Genomic DNA, 19,862 nt, shown 5'->3' with positions numbered 1-19,862 from the left:
ACGACACTAAGCTTGTTGAGGAGAGAAATAGTGCTGAAGATGCCATTCGCTTGCAGCATGATATTGATGCAATGGAAAGATGGTCAAAGGACTGGCTACTCAGATTCCACTCAGATAAATGCCACGTGCTAACACTGGGAAAATTTCGGAACATCAAACATGCCCATCCATACAACATAGACGGGTTAATCCTGGAGCACGTGGATCAAGAAAAAGATCTCGGAGTGATTATCGTCGGGGAACTGAATTTTGAAGAACACATCTTTGGTAAAATCAAGAAAGCTAACTCAATCGTTGGTTTGATCAGCAGAAGTTTTGACTTTCTTTCACCAGAAATGCTCCGCACTCTTTTTATAGCGTTCGTCCGACCTCATTTTGAGTACGCTCAAGCCGTTTGGTCTCCACGACTCATCAAACATATCGATGCCATCGAGAGTGTTCAGCGAAGGGCCACGAGACTGGTTAGCGGGTACAAGAACAAATCCTACGAATACCGTCTCCGTAAGATTAACCTTCCGACACTGAAAATCAGACGTAAAATTGGCGATATGGTTGAAGTATATAAACATCTTCACGTTTATGATAAATCATCGGCCTGTCAACTTTTTGACATAATCAGCCTATTTTTCATACAAAGAAAAAAAACATTTGTTTTGATTGGAAGGTTGTTAAAAAATCGAATCAAAAAATGTTATTTTCTCATTCTCAGCCTCAGCATGTTTATTAGATGTTTCTTAGTTTTCAGGCATTCTGAGCCTCATGTTTCTTAAAAGTGTGGTTCTTAAAAAAAAAACGTGTCATAAATTTCCTTTGTTTACTTTCAATACAGGCAGAATAAAACGAAAATTTGATACAATATGATTTAATGTTCGTTTCAAACATTGGGAATAAATTAGTAAACTTTGTTATTTTTTCCACCAAGTGAAATGATTTATATATTTACATATTATATTTTACAGATTTTACGGAATGAAATAAAAATTGAATAATACGGACGGAGTTTCCGCGGAAAACCAAAGACACAAAATCATTTCGGGAATTTTGTCCCATTATGCAAAAGCAGCCAGCGAGACGACCTTTTTTCCGATGTGTTCTGAGACCATATTTCAGCTAGAAATTTTGATCTGTTCTGACCAGATCTTCGAAAATTAATCAGCTACAAATGATGATGTGTTCTGGTGAGACAGTGGTATAATCAAGGTCATCTACTGTGTTTTTGTTGTCTAGGTAGCCCTAGAAAGCTTCAGAACATATCTTCTTTTAAGTAGACACGTATAATCCCCGTATAATCAAGAGAAAATTTATGTAATCTTGTTGCCTAGTAAATTTTCATAACACATCTTTCGTGGAGCAAAACAAATATATTACAAGTTTATCTTGGCAAACTGTTTTTCCTAGATTTTAGAGCACATCAAACCATAAAGTAATGATAAGTTTAGGGAGACAAATAGGGCGATAGAAATCAGAACACATAATTTGTATGGAAAATTTAATGGTTAATGGTCATAACATTTGGTCTCTTAAGATAAGAACACATATTTCTAAAAAATCTCGGCTGCTTTTGCATTATATGTTCGTCAAAAAAATGATAGGTTTTCAATCATTCAACGACCGTTTTCGAAACCCTTAGTACGATATGTTCACAACCTAGTCAAATATTAAATATCCCTTCAGCTTTTTTTTATATTCCGATCCGTAAAATACACACCTTTAAAAAGTTCAGCTAGAGTACAGCGAAATTGAACCTTTATCGACAAACGAACAAGTGCAAAATTATAGTACGGTAGAGACTTTAACTCTAATTTCTCGTTAACTCGAACAAGTTTACTCGTCGCTTCAAATAACAATTTGCCTTAAATCTTATTCCATAACTCGAAAATTCCTTAACTCGAACAAATTTGTGTTCCTCGCGCAGATTCGAGTTCTAGACGCTCGACGGTTTAACAAACGAAGTGCTAAATTATGATATTATGGTTTTCTTAGAAAGACGTACAATTTTTGATTATCGATAAACAGACAGTGAAAGCTCAAAAATTTAAAAGATTTTCCATACTTGTATGCCAAAATGTTTTTGCCAGATACGAAGGCAATTTGTAGACACACACGTAAAGTACCTCTTATAAAGAAGAAAAGGTGGCCCCTAATGGAGAATGACAAGCAACCCTATAATTTTTTGACGCAAAAATATTTTCCTTTGAAGTCAGTACTGTCACGCTATCGTGAAAATTCTCTGATCAAAATCTACAGGAAATTCACGATATTCATATAGCTTATCGTTGCAACACACGGTGTCTTCCATGGGTTTCCGAGGTAAACTTTGACTCCATAAAATTGTCGTGCTTTTAGATTATCCACAGCGTGAACCTTTTCTCCATTTATTTCAATCGAATACTCGTAAACACCTCCGTTTTTATATCTTTGGCTGATCTTTATATGGTACTGGTTATTGAACTCGATAAGACGATTGAAGCTATGATCGAAATCATTCCCTACAGATGAAAAAAGCCATATTTTCCCATCAACCTTATAATGATATATTGCCGGTGTACGATCGCCATGAGAGCCTAGTTCATCGCCTTTTGTCATATGGAATACTGAACACCAATCCCCTCCTGGTATTCCAGTGTTTACATGATTTGCATTCATTGTCAGGTTCAATTCGACCTCCCATTCCGGTGATAAAATGGGTAATGTCTTTTTGAGATTATTTTGTTGAACAGCTTCAGCTAAAATAGATTAGATTTTTTTTTTACGCTCTAGATTGATTCATTTGAAATTGGAGTATTGAAATGACTGAAATGTCTGAAAATTTTGCAATAGACGATATCGGCTATATATAAAAACTCAGATTTGACCTCCGAGAATTCCCCACAATGCTTTGTGCGGAAAAAATTTCACGAATGGACTTTATAAGTTTACGCTCGACCAGCAAGGATTTGTGATTCTTTTTATGTTACCTTTGTTGGTGATGACTATTGGTTGAATTCCATGTCTGTTCTCGGGAACCTGTATTTAAAAAGAAAATAAAGATAAGATTTTCTTTAACTTCTTTAATACCCGAAAAATCAAAAAACAATTTTTTTGAAATCGCAAACTTTGAAGTGAATTGTCTTGGCTTTGACGAAAGTAATTTAGTTCATTTTCCGGTTCGTTAGAAAACTCGTTTCAAAAGCTATCTCTTCAGCATGCCACTTTTTTGAATAAGGTCCTCAAATAAATCTACGGCGACTAAAAAATGTATTTCAAGGCATAAAATTAGCTGGTGCGGTATGGAAAGAGTTATCACTGGCAATCATTTTCTCTAATCCTGGAATAAAACTTGACGGATTTTGCGGATTTGAATTCTTACGCGAAATTATTGTCAATATGGAAATTTGGAAAGGTCTTCCCAACTGACACAAAACGTTGTTTCAACGTTCATGTAAGGTTAAATGGACGTTGTGAACATTAAATTGACGTTGAAACAACGTTGTGTGGCAGCTGGGTTATCTGCGAAATATTTTTAAAAACAAAACTCAAAAATGTCGAATAAATGAAAGAAGAAGCATTATTAATGCGTATTTCAACACAACCATTATGTATGATTTGGCTGGGAAAGGCACAACATCGTGAAAATATTGTCTCACAATAGTGCCTTATGTGTGCCAGCCAGATGGTGAAATTTTCATCCGACACGCTAAAGCTCTGAAGGTTTTTGTTCTAATAAAGAAAGCAAATCCTGTACCGTTTGAAAAACATTCTGAAAATTATATGATACAAACCTGTCTTTTACATCTCTGTGTAACTGTGGATGAAATTCCAAATAAAAAACAAAATGCTACCAAAAAATGCATTGCTGAAAAGGTATTTTAATGTCTAAGCGTTTAACTTAGGGCGCTTGAACGATGATATTGTTTATGTTACTATGCTACTTTTTTTCTCCCTTTTTTTTAGTTCAAAATTTTTAATGATTTATTTTGAACTAACCGAAATTGTTAATAATTTATAATAATTTATTTTGAACTAACCGAAATTGAATTCACTAAGAATTTTAATTTATTCATTCCTAAATTTATGTTTGACGGAATTTTCCTTAATTATTCATATGTTTTAATTGAAGAACTAAGCAAAGGCGCCTGAAGCATAATTCAGCTTTTATAAATAAAATAGAATCGGCTAAAAGCCGGCATTTCAGCATACTTTTTTGCAAATATTTGTTGAAATTTCCGACTTCAAGTCGTCTTGTTTCCTTTTTTTGTACATTAAAGGGACATAACAGTACTTGCGAAATATGTAAACAAACTGTATGCAGCGGATACAAAATCAAAACAAATGTCACATGTCAAAATAAAAAATCAAACTAAATATGGCTAATTTTGATTGGTCAATTGTTTTACAAGTTTGTTTTGGACACGTGATTTTAATTGTTCTCTTTTATGACACGTGGTTCGCGCAATGTTTACATTTTACTACTTTTACTGACATTTCTATTCACTTTTTATCAAAGTAAACAAGACGACTTAAAGTCGAAAATTTCGCATAATACTTGAACATCAACGACGAAGACGCGTGAAACGTGACTCCTGCAGCATTATGCATTTTGAATGAAGCGTTACACAAAATATACACAATGTATTGTACACACAGGTCATAGATACCCTGTTTTTTTAATGAAAAATCTCAATCCATTAAAAAAAAGATTCCTTTAAAAATGCGACTAAAGAATTCTATTCTATAAAGCGTAAACAAAATCTTTCAATTCAGAATAATTCAGAGAACTGCAATGTACTTGAGAAAAATAATTTTAAATTCTTTTGAAAACGAAGAAGAAAAAATGAACTTTTCATTCTTTGATGCCAGAAACCTCATTTTGTGCTTTGAAGGAACTTGTGATAAAGACTTCTTTCACTTGCACAAAGTTTATATCAACTTCTTTTTATAAACAGTAGAATTTATCTAAAATTGAGAAAAATGGCTAGTCAGAAAAATCTGTTGTATACTATCTTCGCTTTCTGATATGAATGATGGCCCACCACCATCAAAATCATTGGACTTTTCCAGAAAAAAATTGAATATGGGGGGGGGGTGAAGGATATAACATTTTTTGGACCCCCCTGGACATTGTGACTTTTGATCCCCCGGACAGCAGGTCTAACACCCCCCCCCGCCCCGGACAAGCATCAGCTGATCCCATCGAGAGCAAGTTTACTCCCCCCAGGACAAGGCCCAGGACAAATTTTGTAGATTTTTCACTACCCTCCCCCACCCCCATGTACAGACATTTTCTGGAAGAACCCATTAAAGGCAAAAAGCAGTTGAGGACACTCATTTTTTTTATAAGCATACGGTAAATTTCGGCTGAAGCTCACTATGCTTAAGTAAATCTCAATATTGAGACTCAAATTATGCTTAACCCTATGCTTGGTAAAAAAATCATGTAAGTTTACTTAGATAGTGTACATTCTTAAGAGACCAAGTTGTGTTATTTATAAGAGATTAAACAAAATAAAATCACCAATTTTTCGAATTTTGTTTGTAATTCTCTTCTTCATTCTTCTGTTATTTTCTGAAGTTTGGGAAATTATGATACTAAAAATTTCTTTGGCTGAGCCTCAAGGTATGCTTAGCATATGCTTAATTTTTCTGGAAATTTGAGCTTCAGTATGCTTATAAACGTTATGCTTATAAAAAAAGCTCCAGCTTCTGGACTAGAAAATTGCAGGGTAAAAACTAGCCAACTTTAAGCTTTAATAAAGAAATAATACTCCTTGATGAGATTAAACTTTGACTCCTTTATAACTGCTTTAAACTGCATCCCATTAAACAAACCCTCCCCAATCTCTTGCCGATTATCCCATGAAAAATATATAGGGGAAAGATTCCAGAAAAGTAAGCAAGAATCTTAGTGCGGAAATGGGAATCTAATACAGACAATGTACCATGGTTCAAAATGAAAATCCTAATTAGCAAAAGGTGTGTCAAGATCAGTGAAGTTTGATTGAAGCTCGATTAGTTTGATTTATTACCTTGTTGCCCATTCTTTTTACATTCCGAAGGCTTATTAGCAAACGCCCACGCTAAAGCTTAAAGAGTGAGCCAATATCTATCATCCCATCGGGGAGGAAAAGCTGGAACTTTTACTAACCAAACTCATCGAACACCAATCAAACTTCATCGGATAAAAAACTGTCATCATTAACGAGGGACCGCTGCACATTGTGCGGTGGTGTACGGTGGGGCTGGATCTAAATGTCCTTTGTACGGCAATGAAAATAGGTTAATTTGAAATCTGCTGTATTATCTGTACACCCCACCTTACCCACCGTAAATCACCGTACAATGACAATGTACGGCAGTGTCTAGGCAGGGTCGTTTCGATTATACAAAAAAGGTTGCTGAATTTCAATTGACATGATTTCTAAGAAATACCGTGAGATCGGGTAACTTGCATACGCATAGCCCTCAAATGAATGAATGACCCATTTGGTCATTAAAATACAGGTGATTAAAATACAAAGTTAAATCAAAACAAAAATGTTAGGCTAGAGCTGCAAGCGGAGCTGCAAGCGGAGCTGCGTAGTTCATTTGTTTTGAAATTTTGCTGCTTTGACTGGTCAGTTCGTCATTTGATGGCTGTGCCAGTTACCCTCTCCACTGATGCAAGTTACCCGACTTCACGGTACTTGCTAAAACTGACTGTTTGTCACAACTGGTTTCACTATTAACACATAACTATCTGGTGAAAAAAGGAAAAAAAGATCATACCTGTGATGTTTGTAGTTTTGGTTAAGAAGAGAAGAGAGGCTTAATAATGTTGTTGTTTGTTTGGAAAATTAACTCTTTTTGTATTACTTACTGAGCATGATCAATTTACTGGTGCATTCACTAACTACACAAACATAAAATACTTAGTGTAAACAAATATTAAACCTCTTTAAACACTCTACAAAAGACCAGAAAATATGATAAAAATTTATACAGCAGCAGCAAGTTTCAAAAGCATGTGCAATCAAGCAGCCATTAAAAAGTTCTCACGATGAATGTTTATAAAGGCTTGGTTACACTTCTTGCACTAGCGTATTTTATTTATTATGAAAAGCCCTGTTTTTTTATCACTTTTTATCTTTGTGAGTGAGTCCACCTTTAGAATATTTGCCGTAGTACGCCCGCAGCCAAACGCCCACGCCATAATTTGCGCCCTAAAAAATGTCTCGCCAGCCAGACACACGGAAGGCTATCGTAATACTTTCGCTAAGCGAAATTAACAAGCTGAAACTTCTATAGAAAAAAAATTACAAATCCTCTACCACTTGACAGCCGTTGTCGGAATTCCTGACAATACTATTTCATAATTAAAAAACCCTTGTTGATATTTTTTGATACAGTTTTCCAAAGAGTTCTTGAGAGAAAATTTACTTTAATTCCCCATCAATTGACAGCGGTTATCGAAATCCTAGCTACGTTATACCCTGATATTGTCTGGTTTTCAAATGCGAAAGGTTACGTAATTCAAAAACAAAACGTCAGATTTTATTCGTTCTTCTATTTTGTAGTCATTGCGCTGCAGCTGTCAGCCTGGCTTAGGGTGTTCCCTGGCGTCTACCAGTTACGTAGATAAAGCCTGGAATACACGGGGCGAGGTTGGTGTGACCATCAATGATGTTTTCTAAGGCTTCCCTAAAATCAGACAAATTTAACGATATAATGGACAAAAGAAATTAAAAAATATCCATCATAAGCTTTTTTTCTAAGAATAAACTTTATAAGATATTGTCCATGATGAAAATGCCCAAAAATTAAGGATATCGTAAGAATATTGCTATCATGGAATTAGGCAACTGAAGCTAAGATATTTAGATTAGATTAGATTATTTTACCTTGCCTTTTACCTGTATATTGCCATTTACTCCCAAGCAATGCTACTCTCGGGTGCCTAATAAACGTACAGACCAAAATTTAAACGTACAGGGGGGAGATAAAATTGGAATTAATACAGTAAACGTACAGGCTGAAATAAAGGAACGGGCGAGAAATCAGAGTTAAAATAAACGTACAGGGAAAAATTTACCAATTTTTCAAAAGTAGAACATCCAGGTCAAAAAGACTGACTTAAGTATAGGTATATCTCTTATCGATCATTGACAAGTACTTAAGGGCTCTGACCATAGTCGGAAAATTGATTTTAGTATCTGAACATAAAAGTTATGTTTAGATGCTTTAACACTTTTAACAAAGAATCGCTTTTATAAATTGCCTCTTAATCAAATCCCTTAAGAGTAATTAAGAACTTAATTGCAAAAATGACGTTATGAACTTTAAAAAGACATTAATAATATTGGTCAAAAAGCACTATTTTCAAGATTTTGAAGCAAATAAGCTTTTAGAAAAATTTTCCAGAAATTTATAATTTTAGTTCGATAAAAAATAGACCATCTACCGCAAAAATCTTTTCAAAATGTTTTTTCTTCGCCCAAACTAAGCTCTTCAAAGTTGAAATACTCTTCTTCGCAAAAGCTTCATTTTCTTCTTCATTAATTTTTTTCATTGCGATTTTTAAATTTTCAGACTCACGGGTAGTTGGCCTAACAGAAAATGTATAATATATCAAAGTTTTGTCCGCTACATCAGGAAGAAATTCATATTTTGCAAGTGGCAAGTATTAAAAATTCACTATGGTCAGAGCCCTTAAATAATCTTTTATTACTGTAAGTAACGAATGAATTAATTGAGTCAATACTTTATATCAGTTTTTAGAAGACCACATAATTTTTTCCAGTATGAATCGGGCGATATTGTGTCAAGATAAATAAACGTACACGAGGGAATAAACGTACAAGCGGGAATAAACGTACAGGCGGGAAAATTCTTCAAAAGAAATAAACGTACAGGCCCTAATAAGTTGCGTACAGGTGGGAAATTTGACACGAAAAAAATAAACGTTTATTAGGCACCCGAGAGTAAGAAGTTCTAAGAAGTTCCCAAATTCTTCCTTGAGGCATATATTGCATGCTAGATTTAGGTTATGTTTTCATCTTAATCTAAGAATACTTTAAGAGTATTTCAGGATGATTTCGACCAATTAGTTAAGAATATCCATGATTAATTGAATATACACCATTCTTATAAAAAAAACGTGTGTACCCCAAGATTAAATGCCACCCTTATACTTATACCTTATCAAATTTTAAAAACTTTTAGATTTCTTAACGTTTTATAGAATCTCAAGGGATAGCGATACAAAAATATAAATTTAGAGCAATGAACAACATGCGATAGACCATCTAGATTTAAAGTGAAAAACTTATTTTGGAGGATTTAGAGTACAGATTACAGCATTACACGTTTTTTTTTAAGAAACTAGTTTTACCAAGCAGCCTTAATGTTTCTTAAGAAATCGGCCTTTTGACCCTTAAAAATGTTTCTTACATGTTTCTAAACTTTTTGACATAATCAGCCTATTTTTCATACAAAGAAAAAAAAACATTTGTTTTGATTGGAAGGTTGTTAAAATACCGAATTAAAAAATGTTATTTTCTCATTCTCAGCCTCAGCATGTTTCTTAGATGTTTCTTAGTTTTTAGGCATTCTGAGCCTCATGTTTCTTAAAAGTGTGTTTCTTAAAAAAAAACAACGTGTATATCGAATCGTGTCATAAATTTCCTTTGTTTACTTTCAATACAGGCAGAATAAAACTACAATTTGATACAATATAATTTAATGTTCATTTCAAACATTGGGAATAAATTAGTAAACTTTGTTATTTTTTCCACCAAGTGAAATGATTTATATATTTACATATTATATTTTACAGATTTTACGGAATGAAATAAAAATTGAATAATACGGGCGGAGTTTCCGCGGAAAACCAAAGACACAAAATCATTTCGGGAATTTGGTCCCATTATGCAAAAGCAGCCAGCGAGACGACCTTTTTTCCGATGTGTTCTGAGACCATATTTCAGCTAGAAATTTTGATCTGTTCTGACCAGATCTTCGAAAATTAATCAGCTACAAATGATGATGTGTTCTGGTGAGACAGTGGTATAATCAAGGTCATCTACTGTGTATTCTTGTTGTCTAGGTAGCCCTAGAAAGCTTCAGAACATATCTTTTAAGTAGACACGTATAATCCCCGTATAATCAAGAGAAATTTATGTAATCTTGTTGCCTAGTAAATTTTCAGAACACATCTTTCGTGGAGCAAAACAAATATCTTACAAGTTTATCTTGGCAAACTGTTTTTCCTAGATTTTAGAGCACATCAAACCATAAAGTAATGATAAGTTTAGGGAGACAAATAGGGCGATAAAGGTTTCTTAGAAATCAGAACACATAATTTGTATGAAAAATTTAATGGTCATAACATTTGGTCTCTTAAGATAAGAACACATATTTCTAAAAAATCTCGGCTGCTTTTGCATTATGTGTTCGTCAAAAAAATGATAGGTTTTCAATCATTCAACGACCGTTTTCGAAACCCTTAGTACGATATGTTCACAACCTAGTCAAATATTAAATATCCCTTCAGCTTTTTTTATATTCCGGTCCGTAAAATACACACCTTTAAAAAAATTTATGACTGTCAACAACAAGTAAATTCAGAAAGATTCAGACACGTGCCTCTCCGATTATCATAGTTGACATCCCCAGCTCAGCTAGAGTACAGCGAAATTGAACCTTTATCGACAAACGAACAAGTGCAAAATTATGGTACGGTAGAGTCTCGTTAACTCGAATGTCTCGTTAACTCGAACAAATTTACTCGTCGCTTCAATTAACAATTTGCCTTAAATCTTATTCCATAACTCGAAAATTCCTTAACTCGAACAAATTTGTGTTCCTCGCGCAGATTCGAGTTCTAGACGCTCGACGGTTTAACAAACGAAGTATATTATGGTTTTCTTAGAAAGACGTACAATCTTTGACTATCGATAAATAGACAGTGAAAGCTAAAAAAATTTAAAAGTTTTCCATACTTGTATGCCAAAATGTTTTTGCTAGATACGAAGGCAATTTGTAGACGCACACGTAAAGTACCTCTTATAAAGAAGAAAAGGTGGCCCCTAATGGAGAATGACAAGCAACCCTATAATTTTTTGACGCAAAAATATTCTCCTTTGAAGTCAGTACTGTCACGCTATCGTGAAAATTCTCTGATCAAAATCTACAGGAAATTCACGATATTCATATAGCTTATTGTTGCAACACATGGCAAGTTCCATGGGTTTCCGAGGTAAACTTTGACTCCATAAAATTGTTGTGCTTTTAGATTATCAACAGCGTGAACCTTTTCTCCATTTATTTCAATCGAATACTCGTAAACGCCTCCGTTTTTATATCTTTGGCTGATCTTTATTTGGTACTGGTTATTGAACTCGATAGGAAGATCGAATTTATGGTTGAAATCATTTCCTACAGTGGACGCAATCTGTAGTCTCCCATCAATACTATTATAAAATATTGCCGGTGTACGCTCGCCATGCAAACCTTGATCATCGCCTTTTGTCATATGGAGTACGGAACACCAATGCCCTCCTGGTATTCCAGTGTTTACATGATTTGCATGTATTGTCAGGTTCAATTCTACCTCCCACTCCGGTGATGAAATGGGTAATGTCTTTTTGAGATTATTTTGTTGAACAGCTTCAGCTAGAATAGATTAAATTGATTTTTTACGCTCTAGATTGCTCAGAAAGTTTATTTTCCATTCTCTTTCCTGAGTAGATTATTCAGCATTTGGAATCGTATCAGGGTCGGAAAATAACATTGAATTTCAACGCTGCGAAAATCTGTAATTTTATTCTTGTCAAATTCTGCAACGTTTAAATTGCGCAGATTTTCCACTGCAAAGTTTCGCCTTTAGAGCACAGATTTTTCATTTCTCTCCGCAAGCCGGCGGAGATTAACATATAGATACTTAAGGGCCCTAATTTTTAATATTTGCCACGTACAAAATTTAAATTTCTACTTGATGCAGCACACAAAATGGTAGCATGTTATACATTTTCTGTTAGGCCAATTATCCTTGAGTCTGAAAATTTAAGAATCGCAATAAAAAAAATTGACGAAGAAGAAAATGAAGACTTTTGCGAAGAAGAGTTTTTCAACTTTGAAGAACTTATTTTTGGCGAAGAAAAAACATTTTGAAAATTTTTACCGTGTATCTTTTACCGAAATAAAAATATATCTTCGGAAAATTTTTCTAAAAGCTCATTTATCTCAAAATCTTGAAAATAGTGCTTTTTGACCAATTTTTCATCCAAATTCTTCACAGAAAAACAGAATTTTTCTGAAAAAATTAACAGTTCAATTCTTTGCGGACAGTTTGAAAAATTTAGAAACAAAAAGGTTAACTATCTATTAAAACTTAGCACTTTTTATAGAAGAAGATATTAATTGTTTCAGTTTTTCAGTCTTTCAAAGGGAAGGGGTTTATCGGTGACCCAAATATATGCACTTTTTGTGTTGGAATAAAGCGGAGGACACTTCTTTTTAGCAAAATCACGTTAGATTGCTGCTACTGCAACAACAATGCAACAACATCTTTGCGTCAATTTATATTTTGTACATGTAAAATACAAGATATATTGTACTCTTTTTGACCAATGTTTATTAAATTATTTCGGTTTTTCAAAGGGAAGGCGTTTAAAAGAAGTTGAAGTTTATTAAATAAGAGAAGTGTATACTTAAAGCGAACGGACTTTAAATAATTACTCTCCAAAATTCACGTTACCTTTGTTGGTGATGACTATTGGTCGAATGCCATGTCTGTTCTCGGGAACCTACATAAAAAGAAATCTTTGTTAACTTGGCATTTAGAAAATTTAAAGATGCTACCAATTTAAAACATCTTGGAGAATATCATTCATAGCAGGGTTCTCACGTTCATTGAAACTCACCCCCCCCTTGATTTTGAAACTGTTCTTTAAAACTCCTCAATTTTCTCATTTTATTCTGTTTTCTCGAGTAGGGTAGGATGTCAACAGCCTTTTTTGGGAGGGGGCTGAAGTCATAAACTTCAAGGTGTATTGTTTATTTTTTAATAAAAATTTAACCTATTGTGAGGTCCAATTTAAGATCAGAAGTCCTAAATATTGCGAGGCCTTCTGTTAAAAATCGCACTAAAGGCAAAAATTAGGAGGAAAAAAAATTTAGGGCCTTTTCAGGTCTGTTTTTTTTTATTTGTACTAAATTTTGGGTAGCATGCCGTTTAACGGCCTCTGTTTCAATAAATAAACTCACACTTCTGAAGTTTTGAGAGATGGAAATCTTCAATGAGGTCTTTGAGCAAAATAAATCTTAAGCTTTTCAGTTTTTCATAATACCATTTCGTCTTCTATGATCTCTTTTTAGCAAGAAAAAATAATTTTTGTCAAAAGTCAAAATGAAAGTTTTTAAAGACGAGCTTAACGACGAGTTTAAGACCAAAATTCTTTTTGCAATGGTAAATACTTCAGGGATATCAAAATCATTTTGGTCTTGCGTTTCTTTATATCTACCCATTTGGAAACTGAAATCCCTGCTAAAATGCAAGATGTATTTCAATATTTCAATAATTCCATTTCCAAGCCTTAGCGAACAATTTTAGCTAAAAGTTGGCCAAAACTTAAAAACAATTTCAGAACAATCCTGACCTCAGATTTCAGAAATTACTGCTAAAGTAAAAAATTTTAACAGATTTAAATAAAAACTATTTTAGATTTTAAGTAAAGAAACTAAACGTGTTAAGAATATCGTAAGAACATTAAAGCTTGAATTTTTTTTGAAAAATCAAGAAAATCCAAGTCTGAGCCAACAGTTGATTGAACAAAGAAATTCCCTCTGATTTAAGTATTCTGAACTCAGTGAACTTTATAAAAAAATCTGCTCGTTTTTTTACGAACACACTGTACAGTTTCCCAAAAAAGTGGACAAATTTTTGTACAAAGTAAAATTCTCATGAAAAATGCGAGATTTTATAACTTGTTTACTTAATATTTCAATCTCTAAAACATTTTCACTCGTCTTAGGAATTGAATATATATTGATTGAACAGAGAATTTCAATCTTATTTCAATTGTTAAAAGCCCAGTTTGGATAATGCTTTTTTATTTTCAAAGAAAAATTTGTACGCTTTTTTCGGTACACACTGGTAATGAATCGTACTAACCTGTCTTTTACATTTCTGCGAAAATGAGGACGAAATTCCCATTAAAAACAGATAAAGCAGAAACATGTCTAAAAGATGCACAGCTTAAAACCAAAACTATGTTTTTATTCCTTGACATGACATGGTTTCTTTCTATGCTGCTGAAAAATCAAAATCAAATTGTTTTTAAAAGTTTATTTCAATTGAGTTACGCGTGAATGTGCATGTCTTAGAATAACCTAAAGAAACATATATTATTCATCATTCCTAAGTTGTGGTTAACGACAAAATCTTCATTATTCATCAGAATCAAACCCGAATCAAATTACCAGTTTAGATTTATTTCAATCGTGAATTCCCGGTAGGGGTTTTAGCTGTTTCTTATTAGAGTAATTGGGTTAAGTAAAACAGTTTTTATTTCTAAAATTGAAAATCATCAGTTAAAAAGATTCTCGGCATACAAAATTTCGTCACTATAAGCGAGTTGTCCTTTTTTTCGACGAAAACAATGTCCAGGAAGATAGCACAATAAGCCACAATGACCCAAAATATTGCACAATGAGCTGTAAAGACCCAAAAAATAGCTCGATTGGAATAGCTTCGTTGACTGCTATAAGCGAAAGAGACCTGCGCAACCTTCTTAAAGAGAAGATTTTGTATAAAGCTGTACTATATATTTATGAATCTTCAAATTTTCTGTTGGACCATTTGAATAAATTTCACGTAAACCTGTTGAAAAAAAAATCTGAAACACCTAGAACAAATTTTATTTATCCGGATTTTCGAGCAGAACGTAAGGTATGTTGAAGAAATCATAAAAAGTCACGAATTATTTTCCATCGACGTTTGATTGACTCGATCATCTTCATTTCGATTAGAACCGCTCGGCAACTAGGCCAGAGGATCGTAAATCTAACCCTTTTGATTCTTTTTAGACATTGATGAGTGCTTAAGTCAACGTCATGGTTGCACTCACAAATGCTCCAATCTGATTGGTTCTTATCAATGTATTTGTCCAATCGGATACAAGTTATCATGGGACCGAAGAACATGTGAAGGTTAGTTATGTAATTCTAACAATTTCTAAGTTTATCCTTTTCTCATTTTCATGCTATGAGAAAACATTTTCTCTATACAGCGGTCTCTCTATAACTTGAACCATAGTCATTATAAAAAACCCTGGTCTGGCAATCTATTGCTTTAGCTTTTTGTTCAATCTTTCTTTTGTTACAAACAAAAGACAAGTTGCGATTTGCATACTTTTTGATCACGTTACCAAAGTCTCCTCTTGGGATTGGTCTATTTTCTAATCACATGATCAAAAAGTCTGTAAAATAAATTGATTTTGGTACGTAAGCTCTATCTTTTAACAATAAAAAGAGACGAAAGCCTTCCAGACTAGTGTTTTTATAATGACTATGCTTGAACACGCACGGGGAATGTAAATCTGTTTTAGTTAAGGAAATTTCGAGTTTTGGATTAAGGTTTATAAGGCAATTGTTAACTGAAGGGACCATAAAACTTGTTCGAGTTAAGGAAACATTCGAGTTATAGAAATTCGAATTATATAGACTCCACTGTAATACTTAAATATGTCTCCTATCAAGAACTACTTCGTTGGAAATATATTTGCGAGGGGATTACTCCTATAATTTTTGATTACAAATATGAATTGGATTTAAGAATTTCGCGTCCAAAATCGTCGATTTAGCGATGTCAATATGATTGTTGTTTTTTTAACTAGCTATAGTTTTAGAAAAGTAACAAAAGATATCAGCCAACTTTTGGCAGATGGGGAAACTTTGTCTCTTTGAAGACCTTTATCTCTGTTGTTAATCTGTAGAAATCAACGAGTGCAAAGTTGGCTCGCACAACTGTCAACATCTCTGTTCGAACACAGTTGGCTCTTATACTTGCAAATGTCGACCTGGATTCCAGCTCAATCCTGATGGTCGCTCTTGTAAATGTAAGTTGACTAATCAACAGTCGAGAAGTCTTAGGTTCTTTTGTGGAAGTAAGAAATTTGTTGTTATGCAGACAGTTTTACAGACCCAGTGGACCCCCAGCCCCAATAGAAAAATTGACCAAGTAATCCTGGTGAAAAAAATACCCTGAAACTTCAACCCTAACTGGGAAATTGCCCTACTATTTGATTCCCATTCGAAGTTAAGGTAAAAATTGCACTCCAAAACCATCCCCACTAGCTCTTTTGAGCTCGAACTGATAGATTTTCTTTATCCATTGAGATTTCGATAGTAATTTTCATCCCCTGAGAAAAAATGTTTTGCCGGGGCTGTGAGACAGGGTTGTAAACATCATGATCAGTTGTCCTTCAAAGCTTTTGACATGGAGACATGTTTTTAACTTCAATGAAACGATTGGTCTATTGCATTACTTTCCCACAACATTTTCAATCATTGTAAAATATTCTGAAAAAAGGTCTAAATTTACTTTTCTGATTATCACTATTCTATGTACTCCCCCTTTTTTCTTTAGCACTGCCTTGTCGACCTTTACCAGATATCTCACACGGCAAATTAACATGTCCGTCAACCAATCTCGGTGCTGTATGTTCTTACGCTTGTAATAATGGCTATCGTCTCCTTGGAAACGGTCAACGCCAGTGCCAAGAAGCTCAAAAATGGAGTGGTTTAGAAGAACGTTGTGAGCGTAAGTCCTTTTAAGATTTTATCATTTTTTATTGTGATTTCTCTCTATTTTTATAAAGTTCTATAAAATTATATAAATATTCAAATTGATACGTCTTATATTATGGAGGCCCCCCTCAGTCACCCTTCAAATCGCGCAATCACGCAAAAGAAATTTCCAAATAATTTTATCACGAGTCGAATTTTCTTTCTATTACGATCACGTTGATCACGTTGGTTCCTCCGATCACGCACTTTAAAATCTTAAATCACGAAATCGCAAGCTTGAAAAACGCCAATCACGCCATCACGAGAACCGCTGGGGGGGGCTCATTATGCTAACCAGAGTGTATAAGAGTACACCAGTAATCAGAATATCGCGTAACGTATTACGGAAACGAAATTATGAAATTTCCGTACATATGGGGTCTGTTTACAGACAAGTTATGATGCATTCTTTTAGGAAAGTTTAGCACGAATTTTGGAAGAATGGGCCGTATTTTGACTTATGCTGCATTTAATATCCATCGTTTTCTGACATTTGTATTTATTGACCTTAATACTTTCCATCCGGAAATTAGCAAAATAATCAAGGGAAATGAACCCGACTCCCCGGTCCACATCCCGTTTTCTAAGTGGCAATCGGCTTTTGTACTTTATTTAAAACAAAAGTAAAAGCTTTAATTTTCATTTCATTTTAGCCTTGGATTGTCCAGCTCCTTATCCACCAATGAAAGGGCAGCTAGTGCAACCATGTTTACAAAAATTTGGATCAAGGTGTGTTGTCAAGTGTAATCATGGTTACCATTTGAAAGGGACTGGGTTCTTGGAATGCAGTTTAGCCAATGATGCTAAATCAACGGAATGGAACATTTTCGATAACACGTGCCAAGGTATATTTTAGTGTGAGGATAATCTTTTCATTTCACCCAGTGACTAAAAATTATAATTCAAGGACTTAACCTCCTTCTCACAGACGCATGGATTTTTCTAAGTACTTTTTATGTCCTTTTACCGAACAAAATGCTCAATTCAAGAATGAGTTCTTGAAACTCAATCCAAAATAGAAAAAATATTTTCAAGCAAAAATTAACTTTTTTGTTGTTTACACGCAAAAGTAACTACTACAATCTACATATTTAAAGTTTTTTTGAGAGTTTAGCCGTCTGGACCCACTAGGGCTTCGCCCTGAACCCACTAGGGGGCTTCAAAGCGCCCTCAGACCCCCAGCTTCAATGATGCCCTTTCAGGTATTAGAAACTCAATCTAAATTCACTTGACACGGTAGGGTTTTTCAGCCATTGGGTTAAAAATAACGGTCTTCCGAAACTCGATGGGGATTTATATTATCATGTTTTTATGGCTGGGGATTCCATTGGATGGAATAAATAGTACAATATTTTGCGGTGAGGATTTGTTATTTGATTATTTTCAGCGGGGACAAAAATTGGCGAATTTTCCCGGTGAGAGGGGTTTCCAGCAGATCTGTGAGAAGGGGCTGTCCTAGCAGTTTTAAAAATGGAACTTAAATCAGAAAAAATTCAGAGATCATTTAAAAGTTGTATGGGTATTGTATAACATGCATGCATATTCCGTTCAATCAATATTTGACGAAATTTCTGGTCCAAAAATTGAATTTCGATGGTAATTTTCAATTTTCAATTTTCGAGTTAAAAAATTGACAATTGAGTTTTGATTAAAAATTTCAATTTTAGTTTTTTGTTTCCAAAAATGAACTGAAATTTCCAGTATCATCTTTGATTTTCTAATATAAAGTTCTTGCATTGAAAATTGAAAATAATATTTTCAAATACTGAAAATTGTGTCGTGAAAAATTGAATTTGACAAAACCAAACCAATTTGTAAAAAAGACGTCCCAGATAAAAAATTTGAAAGTTGAAAATGATTTACAATCAGTTACAAAGAAGACGAAGGAAACAATAGTTTTATTCAGTCGCTTCTTTTTTAGTCTAAATTATCTCTGCCTCAATGAGTTAGGTCATTTGAAACTTTCTGATTACGCAGTACGTCAAAGGTCCCTTACTTTTTAATGGGATAAACTTTCGCGTGGATTAAATTTCGCGGTTGGGCTTATCCACGAAATTCAAAATTTTCGCAGGGGACTTAACTTCGCGGGTGGCACTATTGGGTGGCAATATTTTCACGATTTTGTGACTTTTACTGTCAAATCATGCATGTTGGTTTCTGAAATACGCATTATTAGCGCCTCTTTGATGCAAGTAGCCATTCAAAAAATATTTATTTGGCATATTCTGAGTTTTGTTTAGAAATATTTCGCGGATGAGGCCCTTCCAAATTTCCATTGAAAATTAATTTCGCGGATTTTCGCGGATGATACCCAAATCCGCGAAATCCGCGAAAGTTTATCCCATTAAAGTAGTTGACAGGTAGTTGTGCCACTGAGGTTAAAGAAATTTCATTCCTAACACAGTCCTGTGTATCCTAAAGACTTAATCAAGCACTTTCTAAATAGATACAAGTTTTTTTTATAAAAACCAGTAAGTATACTTTGGCTCAGGCTGGGCTTTTCTTAATGTTTTGAATTTTTCAGGCTTAATTGTTCTTACGATGTTTTTTACCTGAGAACTTAAAATAGATTTAAAATCAGTACTTTTTTAGAAATCTGAGGCTCAGATTGTTCTTAATTTGTTCTTAGGTTTTGGCCTAAATTTCAGTGTTCTTGTAAAATTGTTCTTATAAAAAAGGGCGTTGCTCGATAAAATAGGCACACTGCAGGACTATGTTTGCAGACAAAGACCAAACAGTATCCGAAGAGTATATATTACGTAAAGGAAATTTTTTTCACGTGAAATTTATGTCATAGTGTATTTACCCAGAAAAAAAATTAAACTGCAAAAGACCTGGGAACTAGACAGCAACAAACAATAAAACAATCTACTTTTTTGTTCTTTTTTGTGACGGATGAAACACTACTTGTTTTGAGCATCTGTTTTCATGGAAAAGCAAGCGTGATAAAAAATTGATTTTGATTTGTCAAATTAATTTTTCACGACACAATTTTCAGTATTTGAAAATATTATTTTCAATTTTCAATGCAAGAAGTTTATATTAGAAAATCAAAGATG

General features: G+C 34.0%; 3 protein-coding genes across 3 annotated transcripts in view; 1 reads left to right on the top strand and 2 right to left on the bottom strand.

Annotated features, from left to right (window-relative positions):
• LOC136811748 (uncharacterized) overlaps positions 1-19,862 on the top strand; it is a 53,447-nt gene that overhangs the window by 25,448 nt on the left and 8,137 nt on the right. The window contains exons 10-13 of the mRNA XM_067068367.1: positions 15,043-15,165; positions 15,951-16,073; positions 16,604-16,777; positions 17,457-17,648. Coding sequence (XP_066924468.1) covers positions 15,043-15,165; positions 15,951-16,073; positions 16,604-16,777; positions 17,457-17,648 — 612 coding nt within the window. The remainder of the gene's footprint in view (positions 1-15,042; positions 15,166-15,950; positions 16,074-16,603; positions 16,778-17,456; positions 17,649-19,862) is intronic.
• LOC136811788 (uncharacterized) lies at positions 1,961-3,915 on the bottom strand. The gene is made up of 3 exons (XM_067068416.1): positions 3,762-3,915; positions 2,958-3,006; positions 1,961-2,726 (listed from the first exon to the last, which is right to left on the bottom strand). Exons 1-3 carry the CDS (start codon positions 3,831-3,833, stop codon positions 2,242-2,244), a joined length of 606 nt encoding a protein of 201 aa, XP_066924517.1. The 5' UTR covers positions 3,834-3,915; the 3' UTR covers positions 1,961-2,241.
• LOC136811786 (uncharacterized) lies at positions 10,961-14,250 on the bottom strand. Its single transcript, XM_067068415.1, has 3 exons — positions 14,129-14,250; positions 12,713-12,761; positions 10,961-11,628 (listed from the first exon to the last, which is right to left on the bottom strand). The coding sequence occupies exons 1-3, from the start codon at positions 14,192-14,194 to the stop codon at positions 11,144-11,146; spliced, it is 600 nt and encodes a 199-aa protein (XP_066924516.1). The 5' UTR covers positions 14,195-14,250; the 3' UTR covers positions 10,961-11,143.

Source organism: Clytia hemisphaerica, unplaced genomic scaffold (genome assembly GCF_902728285.1).
Source record: "Clytia hemisphaerica strain Z4C2 unplaced genomic scaffold, Clytia hemisphaerica genome assembly, whole genome shotgun sequence".
Lineage (NCBI taxonomy): Eukaryota > Metazoa > Cnidaria > Hydrozoa > Leptothecata > Clytiidae > Clytia > Clytia hemisphaerica.
The sequence above is the reverse complement of the archived record's forward strand: the minus strand, read 5'-3'. Positions and strand labels throughout refer to the sequence as shown.

Bases quoted from the DNA above. Each gene is read 5' to 3' on its own strand.
- LOC136811788 (XM_067068416.1), bottom strand. From the start codon at position 3,833: ATGCATTTTTTGGTAGCATTTTGTTTTTTATTTGGAATTTCATCCACA. The intron at 3,007-3,761 runs GTTTGTATCATA...TTTTAAATACAG, and splicing joins CACAGAGATGTAAAAGACAG to GTTCCCGAGAACAGACATGG. The intron at 2,727-2,957 runs GTAACATAAAAA...AATCTATTTTAG, and splicing joins AATAGTCATCACCAACAAAG to CTGAAGCTGTTCAACAAAAT.
- LOC136811786 (XM_067068415.1), bottom strand. From the start codon at position 14,194: ATGTTTCTGCTTTATCTGTTTTTAATGGGAATTTCGTCCTCATTTTCG. The intron at 12,762-14,128 runs GTTAGTACGATT...CTTTTTATGTAG, and splicing joins CGCAGAAATGTAAAAGACAG to GTTCCCGAGAACAGACATGG. The intron at 11,629-12,712 runs GTAACGTGAATT...AATCTATTCTAG, and splicing joins AATAGTCATCACCAACAAAG to CTGAAGCTGTTCAACAAAAT.